General features: G+C 41.1%; 1 protein-coding gene across 1 annotated transcript in view; it reads right to left on the minus strand.

Moving 5' to 3' along the window:
* Positions 1 to 670, minus strand: part of LOC124382067 (POU domain, class 2, transcription factor 2) — a 43,068-nt gene extending 42,398 nt beyond the window's left edge. Inside the window, exon 1 of the mRNA XM_046844164.1 lies at positions 36 to 670. Coding sequence (XP_046700120.1) covers positions 36 to 129 — 94 coding nt within the window. The 5' untranslated portion in view covers positions 130 to 670. The remainder of the gene's footprint in view (positions 1 to 35) is intronic.
* Between the last annotated feature and the right edge of the window lie 8,452 nt (positions 671 to 9,122).

A 9,122-nucleotide genomic window follows, 5' to 3' on the forward strand; every position in this document is an offset into this window, starting at 1 on the left:
GAAGAGTAAGAAGTAGAAGGGTTGAAGAGCTTTACCGTGTGTGGAGCGCATATGCAACGGAGCTTTGAGGCGCCAGAGTTCAGGAGCAGCTCTCTGCAGCATTAACGGCACCGGCAGGGGAACGAACATGATCCGCCGCCGCGCGTGGCTTCACACCTTCTCGCCTTCACACCTCCTTCTTCTTGTTCTCCTCCTCCTCTTCTTCTTCTTCTTTGGTTGCTTTTGTCGGCGTTACTTTTTTGGCACATCGACGAGTTTGGGCGCGCGCCGGCTTTTAGTCACTCGCGTTCACTTTTCGGCGTTGGGTTCGATGCGCGCGCGCTGCTTGCTTGCACCGGTTTTGGTGTGTGTGTGCGTGCGTGTGTGTGTGTAAGAGAAAGGAAGAAAGTATAAAACGACCCCACACACATACGGCTAGCATGAAGCAGCTTGGGTCTTGAAGCTACAGAAGCTAAGTGGAGCATGCACCAACACACCGACTCGCAGCTCACACACACACACACACGCCAGCTGTCCCGGCTCTGCCCACAATCTGCTTAAGCGCAGGTGTGCGGGTAAAAAACGGACCGCGAGTCAGCACAAACGTTTCATTACTTGCACGCGGCAAAAAAAAAAGAAAAAAAAAAACGTCAGATGATTAACGCGAGGTTTCCGGTTGATCTGTTTTGGTTTCCTGCTGCACACTTGCACGCACACACACACACGCGCACGTAGACACAAGCAAGCACAGACTCCCGCGCGCGCGTCAGCATTCTTCTCATTCAGAATAATGTATAAAATGCATTTAAAGGCGATGTAGAGGGAAATCCGCCGCGTCCCCCACTCTCTAACTCTCTCACTCTTTCATCCCCCTTCTCTCTCTCTCTCTCTCTCTCTCTCTCTCTCTCTCTCTATCTATCTATCTCTCTATCTATCAAGCAAACAGCAAGCTCAAGAAGAAACACGGTACCCGATTCCCGCAGAGGTCGTTCTTTCATCCGTTCTATCCCACATCCGTCTGTGCGTGTGTACCTTTGAGTTTGCGCGTCTGTGCGTGTGCGCGCGTGTGTGTGCGCCGTGGTTTTGGAGAAGGCCGCCAGCTATGTTACCTCCCAGCAGTCTGTAAAGCGCTCTGACACCGCCGTCTCTCCCTCTCTCTCTCTCTCTCTCTCTCTCTCTCTATCTATCTATCTATCTATCTATCAAGCAAACAGCAAGCTCAAGAAGAAACACGGTACCCGATTCCCGCAGAGGTCGTTCTTTCATCCGTTCTATCCCACATCCGTCTGTGCGTGTGTACCTTTGAGTTTGCGCGTCTGTGCGTGTGCGTGCGTGTGTGTGCGCCGTGGTTTTGGAGAAGGCCGCCAGCTATGTTACCTCCCAGCAGTCTGTAAAGCGCTCTGACACCGCCGTCTCTCCCTCTCTCTCTCTCTCTCTCTCTCTCTCTCTCTCTCTCTCTCTGTCTCTCTCTATCTCGCGCGCGCGCTCTCTCTCCCTCTCTTAATTCCACCCTTCCACCCTTTCCCCTGTTACTAAGGCTATATAAAGGCCTGTCGTCTATATTGATCTCTTGATTCCGTTTCATTATGAAGACTCCGATGACTGCGATGATCCACTAATCGATTGCTGATTATGCGCACATTTTGCGTTCATGCGTTGGTGTTTGCGCGTGTGTGCGCGTGGGAGAGAAATCGGCTACTTGTACTTGTAGCGCCCCAAAAGTTTTATTGGGTTCTTAGGTAAAACATGAAAAAAGCAATCTCTCTCTCTCTCTCTCTCTCTCTCTCTCTGTCCCCCTCTTTTTCCTCTCCTTCCATCCAACCAAGCTCCGTTCACCAATTTACAATCTACGCCGCACACTTACACTCCAGATTATTGCCGGAATAGATTTTTTAAATAGAAAAATCTATACACTAAACATCACAATCAATACAGGAAAATCACAGCGTAGAGCTCCATCCTTCCAAATTCTCTCTCTCTCTCTCTCTCTCTCTCTCTCTCTCTCTCTCTCTCTCTCTCTCTCTCTCCTGCGGTTGTTTTTAATGAGATATCGATCAGTTATGAGTCCCTTTTCATAAAAAAAAGCTGGTACTGTTAATGACGAGATGTAAACGATTTATTCAGGACAAACGCCTGCAGCGTGGTGACACTGTTCTAGCAGCAGGAATAAGCAGGTTATTAATATCATCAAATGCTCTTCATTGGTATTCTTTTTGAATTCAAAACACTGTTTTTTGCCCCAAAACCTCTAACAAACGACCCCCCCCTCTGCACACACACACACACACACACACACACACACGCGCGCAAACACAAACACACACCCGCCTCCCTCTGTTTGACAGATGACATCCTTGTGTCCAGCGCGCAGGAAAAAAGAAAAGAAGGAAATATGGAGAAGCGACTATAGTTGTCCATCCCAAACCCCCCTCGGTGGAAGGGCCAGCCCCCTCCATCCAAACTCCTTCCAGACAAAAGCAATTATTTCTTGTATAGTGTGTTTTGCGCCTATCGCGGAGAGAGGGGGAATTAAGGTAGGCTGAAGATAGAGTTAGGCCATATACCTCTTCCTATGCCATATAACACCATTCCACACCACCACATCATGCAAGGCCACACTATACCAGTCCATACCACAGCACACCACAAAACACCCCACGACCCATACCCACACACCCCAATGCTCAACTTGCTGCTCATCACTAAGGACAGAAATATTTACAAAACATAGAAAACGTAGACATGTACAGCTGTTTTAAATGAAAAAAAAAAAAAAAACCAGCCGGTTTATCCTGGTCAAATAAAAACCAGAAACAACAATCACAGTGACAACAAATAATAATCATCATCATCACCAACACCATCATCATCAGAACGCTATCTACATCATTCACAGTCAAGCCGACTACAGTAATAAAAATAAATCATAATAATAATTACTGATTAACCACTGTGTGTGTGTGTGTGTGTGTGTGTGTGTGTGTGTGTGTAAGGGAGAGTTCATTGTTAAATAGCAATGCCATGTTGACAAACGAGTTGAATTAAATTCTCTCTCATCAATAACAAGGTTCCGCAATCAATAGCAGCTTACAATTATATCACTGCCCACACTCACCCTAACATAGCAAACACACACACACACACACACACACACACACACACACACACACACACACACAGTCTCTGGTTGTGGTCTAATGATCAGTGCTGACACATTGTCAATAAGCAGCTCAACCTCTGCCAATAGCTCTAATACATATCCATTATGTTAGCTGTGGGTTTGATATCAGGGCTCGACTGTTTCATACCACTTGCAGTTAATTCTGTGTTGATGGTGCTGTATTTCCATCACCCTCATCTAATCTAAAATACTGGACAGGCCAAATGAGGAGCTCATGGTCATATTTCTCCAGCATCACCAGGAACTCTGTTCTATTTTGATATGAAATGTAATATATAACCATTCTATATATTTGATTTGCTGTATGTTTAAATTCATTGTTACTGGATTAAAAAATATACGTTCATTAAGATAGCACGATTGTTGTTGTGTTCTTTAACATAGTATGAAATCAGTGAGGGTCTGTATAGCGTGATGATCTGTAACCCAGTCAGATCCAGGTGAAAAAAATAGCTGTAGCTTGTAGTCCTCCATGAACAAGGAAACAGCACCAAGCTAAAGAATGTTTCTGTTAGAGAGCTTGGCAACACAAAAGAGGGGTTTTAGTGTGTGTGTGTGTGTGTGTGTGTGTGTGTGTGTACGTATTTTAAAACATAAGCAATATTTTTTTTTTATTTACTAATTGTGTAAGAAAAATGTTCTTGGTCAGGTTTGCCGAACCACTGAATGAGTGTTTTGTTCTGTGTGTGTGTGACTAGGTGATTTCATGGAGAGCACAAAGCACTCCTTTAGCTTATTCTGGGTGGATAAACATGTCCATTAAATACTAGAAATGTAAATGTAATTGTATGTGTTTTACTGGATAATTTTTTCTAGTTTATTTAGTGTTCACATCTATAAGGTTTCACACAGCCAATAATCCTATATAACCCTGGAGTGTTTGTTGCCTTCATCAGTGCAATCTATTAAACATATCCTTCACATTCAATTCCTCCTTGTTGATCAATCCTAACAGGTTCCATCTAATACCCTTAACTCTCTCTCTCTGTCTATATCTGTGTGTGCTTGTGTGTGTGTGTGTGAATGTGTGCAGTGAGACCGTGTGTGGGTAGATTTAGAACCGAGATCAATAAGAAATGTAGAAATCAATGCACTTAGCACCAGGAAATCAATGAGCTCTAATCGGGATGCCAATGGCAAAAGTCAAAACAATTAGGAGAGAAGAAAAATGTTTAACAGCATCCTCTCTATTGCTTACACAGTGAGAAAGCGAGGGAGAATGATAGCGAGAGAAAGAGCGAGAGAAAGAAAGACAGAGACAGAAAGAGAGGAAGAAAGAGAAGAGGAAGACGAAAAAGACCAGCGAGGGAAGGTGAGATGCAGCAAAGATATGATTACAGTGGGGGATCAGGGAGCAAGAAAAAAGCAGGGAGTAGGAAAGAAGGAAAGCTGACAGGATTTGGAAAAGAGAGACAATAAACAGGAATAGGTTTTGTGTGTGAGCAGGGGAACGGTTAGAAAAAAAAGAAATAAAAATCAAGAGAAAAACCCCAGATATCAACACTTCACTATTTGTGGTCATGAATAGCCAACATTATAATAGGTGTGTGTGTCTGTCTGTGTGGGTGCCAAATACAGTGACACTCATCTTTAGGTAATGATGAGAAATTATCTGTAATTAAATGCAGACTCAGCTCACCGTGCCCAATGCTAAAATAAAATGTGAGCAATGTGGGTGAGGAACACCTGAGCAAGCAGATGACTGGAATGAATACTGTGTCCTTCATCTCCAAAAACACAGGAAATTGGAAGCAGGTCAGAGACAGGTATGTAGGGTCAACACCATGGTCAATCAATACCTGAACCCTGGAGCAACCTTTTTCTCTCTGAGGTAAAGAGAGGAAATCAATAGCGGACGCTCTATAACTCCTGACTCGCCTGTGGATTAGTGAAGTGCCAACTAATCAGTGACTTACTGAATGTGACACTGTGGTCATTAACCTATTGATATGACATGCTGCTCTGACTCTCACACACGCAGACACACACACATACACACATACACATTTACTTACACACTGTATGCAGCTGAATACAGACCAGTAATTTAGAGCACATACAGTTACGGAGCTAATGGACTTCTAAATATGTTCTCATTCTCACTACTGTAATGCAGATAATGAATGGAGATGTGGACATTAGGGGAAAATCTGATGGTACAATGACATGATAAAAGTAAATGAAGTCACAGGAGATAACATAAAAAATGAAGCAAGCAGGGGAGACGGAAAAAGGTGAGGGTAGAATCCATGTGGCACGAGAGGACAAGCAGAGGGAGTGCAGAAGAGTGATAAGGGAGAGAGAAAGACAGAGAGAGAAAGGGAAGGGGAAAGAGTAGGAAAGTAGGGGGATATAGAGGATATATCATTATGTCTACAAAAGCAGAAGGGGTTGGGGGGTCTTGGATATTTAGGATTAGGAAAGATGAATTAGAGTGAAGAGGGATTAAGTTGGGGAAAAGAAAAGGAAGAAGAGGAATAAAAGAGATATATGTTTGGAGGAGAGGAAAGAAAGTGCACACAGTCGAATCAGATATTTAGGAGAATTGGTCGAAGTAATAACAAACATTTCTTTCGTATGAATGCAGTTTGTACACTTGCTGATGAGCCGTATGGAAATGTTTCATGCTTACCTTATTAAAATACATGCAGCAAGCTCAGCTCTAATGAGAAATGAAAGCAAGAAAATACAAGTAGCATGGCCCTTATTAACATAGTCTTTATGAATGAAACTTTCATGCGAAAAGCTTTGATTGGAAACTTAATTATTATAGTATTTCAGAGTGGACTTGAAAATATGAAATATATATGGCAACAGAAAAACTTCTGGACGTCTAGAATGGGATTCATAATATGTTTAACCCTGTATTTAACCCTTTCCCTGTGTTTTTTACTGCAGTAATAATTTTATGTTTAGAGAAACTTTAAATACAAATTTAGTATTTTTGTTTCATTGGCCTGGGAAATCATTCTGGATACCTAAATATGTGTGTGTTTGTTTGTTTGTGTGTGTGTGTGTGTGTGTGTGTGTGTGTGTGTGTGTGTGTGTGTGTGTGTGTGTGTGTGTGTGCAGTTGGAGTAGGGAGTTAGCAGCTCTTAGAGCTTGGGTAAAATCACAGCCTTTAAGTGAAGCTCAGCCTATAAATCACATGCAAAAGGCAACAGTAATTAAGGAAATAAAATGGAAGTAGTATATATGAGAGAGAATGCGAGAAAAATCTGTATTGCCACAATTCTTTTAGATTCTGCTTTATTTGTATAGCATGTTTGATAGTGGACATTTTCCCAAAGCAGGTTTATAGAGACAAGTAGATTATAAAATCTTACATATAAAACCTATGTATAAAAATATAGGGTTAGGGTTAGGGTTAGCAGTGGAAAGAGATGGTATGAGGAAGAAATCTTACGAGAACCAGACTCGGAAGGGGAACCCAACCTCATCTTTATAGTTTATCCTTGTTTATGTGTGTCTTCAGTGTACTGTTCACTGATGGGTGCTTATATGCAGATTTCTTTCTGCCATTTGTAGTCCTAAACCATTGTTGCAGACTATATTATCTACAGTCCAGATCTATACTCATAGTTCTTGAGTTGCTCAATAATTTACTCTTGTGTTTCTTCTAATTGTTATGTTTGCTCTACTTTATCACTGTTTATTTTTCTTACCTTGTTTTTACCTTCATTTGTAAAATCACCCTTATTAACTCTTTTTATTTTATTTTATTTATTGCATCTTTAGTAAAGTGGAAAACACTGGAACAGCAGAATAAGCAGAAGCAGAGCTTCTCTCTGTTTCTTACACTCACAGTCTCCTCCCCTGGCCGTGTGACCACAGGGTCAGTCACAGATAAATGAGGTCATTCGTCTGGGATGAAGCTGACCCTTAACCCCCCTGCCTTGAACTCTAGCTTGCTTTCTAAGGACCTGGCTGGCCAAGCAGTGCTGTCTGCATTCATTCTGTTCATCTGGAGGTCTGTGTGTGTGTGTGTGTGTGTGTGTGTGTGAACCTGTCTGTGTGCCTTTGTGCACAACACTTAACCAAAAACCCTTAGATTTAAATATCTAAGGTCTTCATAAACTCATGAGACCAGTAGAGGCAGACTAGAGGCCAGCAGAGTAAAGACCAGTAATATCAAGACAAACAGTTTGGAGATTGGTAGTATTGAGACAGGTATTGTATAGACCAGTTGTATCGAGACAGGTGGTGGAAAGACTAGCAGTACCAAGACAAGTAGTGTAAAAAGTGGTAGTATCGAAAGACGGGCAGTGTTAAGCCAAACAGTATCAAGACATGCAGTGTAAAGACCGGTAGTATTGAGACAGGCAGTATAAAGACCACACTATTTAGAAAGGCAGTGTAAAGACTGCACTATTGAGGCAAGCAGTGTAAAGAAAAGTATTGAGACAGGCAGTGTAAAGTGCCCACTATTGTGACAGGCAGTGTAAAGACCAGTAGTATTAAGACAGGCAGTGTAAAGACCAGTATTATTACGACAGGCAGTGTAAAGACAAGTAGTATCGAGACAGGCAGTGTAAAGACCAGTAGTATTGTGACAGGCAGTTTAAAGACAAGTAGTATTGAGACAGGCAGTGTAAAGGCCAGTAGTAACGAGACGGGCAGTGTAAAGGCCAGTAGTATCGAGATGGGAAGTGTAAAGACCAGTACTATTGAGACACAGTGTAAAGGCCAGTAGTATCGAGATGGAAGTGTAAAGACCAGTAGTATTGAGACAGGCAGTGTTAACACCAGTAGTAGTGTAAAGCCAAACTATTAAGAAAGGTAGTGTAAAGGCAGATAGCTTTGAGACAGGTAGTGTAAAGATCGGACCTTTGAGACAGGCAGTGTAAAGGCTGGTAGTGTAGAGACTGACATGAGGCCAGTAGCATAAAGACTGGCAGCGTAAGCACTGCCAGTGTAGAGACTGCCAGTGTAAAGTCTAATTGTGTATAGAGCAGTGCATGGACTAGTAGTATCCAGGCCAGTAGTGTAGAGGAGGGTAGTGTAGAGTCTAGCAGTGTAAAAACTGATAGTGGAGAAAGTGCCAATGTAGAGAGCTGGAGTGTATCCATCATCTGGATCAGTTCACCGGAAATGTATTATTTATAAATGTCTGACATTTTCTCATGGCTGTGGTCATAGAGCATAGTTAACGTATACGTGGCTTCTCTCTCGCGCTCTCCTTCGCGCGCGGGCGCACACACACACACACACACACACACACACACACACACACACACACATTTACAGACGAATATCTGAAATTATTGTACAGTTGTTCTCCAGTAATCCACGAGAAAACACAATTAAAAATATTTCTTAAAATTGTATTAAAATTAAAACCTTTCCGTTTGATTTTCCTGCCTCAAACTGAGCTGCACTGGTATATTTAAAAGAGAGTAATGTTATCACTTTGTGGGGAAAAACCCAACAAAACATATTTTATATATATATATATATATATATATATATATATATATATACATTTTTTTTTTTTTATTAATTTTTTTACTCATTGATTCTTTTCGCAAACTTTTTGGTCGAGAATCGGAGTAAATTAGTGGCACGCGCCTACTTGCGCGTGAAAACTATGTTTAATAATGCAAATATACAGTTTGTAATTGTGGGGTGATTCGGTATAAATACACATTTAACGGAAAATAACAGTGTAATATTTAACAGAAATATAGAAATGGAGTTCTGAGATGCCTGATAATTTTGATATAATTCTTTAGTCTCTTATATTTTAACCTTGAAATAAAGTGCACAAATCACAACAGTATAATTACAAAGAGAAAAATCAAATGTAAATGTTTTTTTATTTATTATTATTCGTATAGTATTAACTGTTACTAAACCAAATCTAACAGTTCTTATGCGGTATTATTATTATTATTATTATTATTATTATTATTATTATTATTATTATTATATTATTATTATTATTATTATTTATTTATTATTA

This window comes from Silurus meridionalis, chromosome 29, assembly GCF_014805685.1.
Source record: "Silurus meridionalis isolate SWU-2019-XX chromosome 29, ASM1480568v1, whole genome shotgun sequence".
Classification (NCBI taxonomy): Eukaryota; Metazoa; Chordata; class Actinopteri; order Siluriformes; family Siluridae; genus Silurus; species Silurus meridionalis.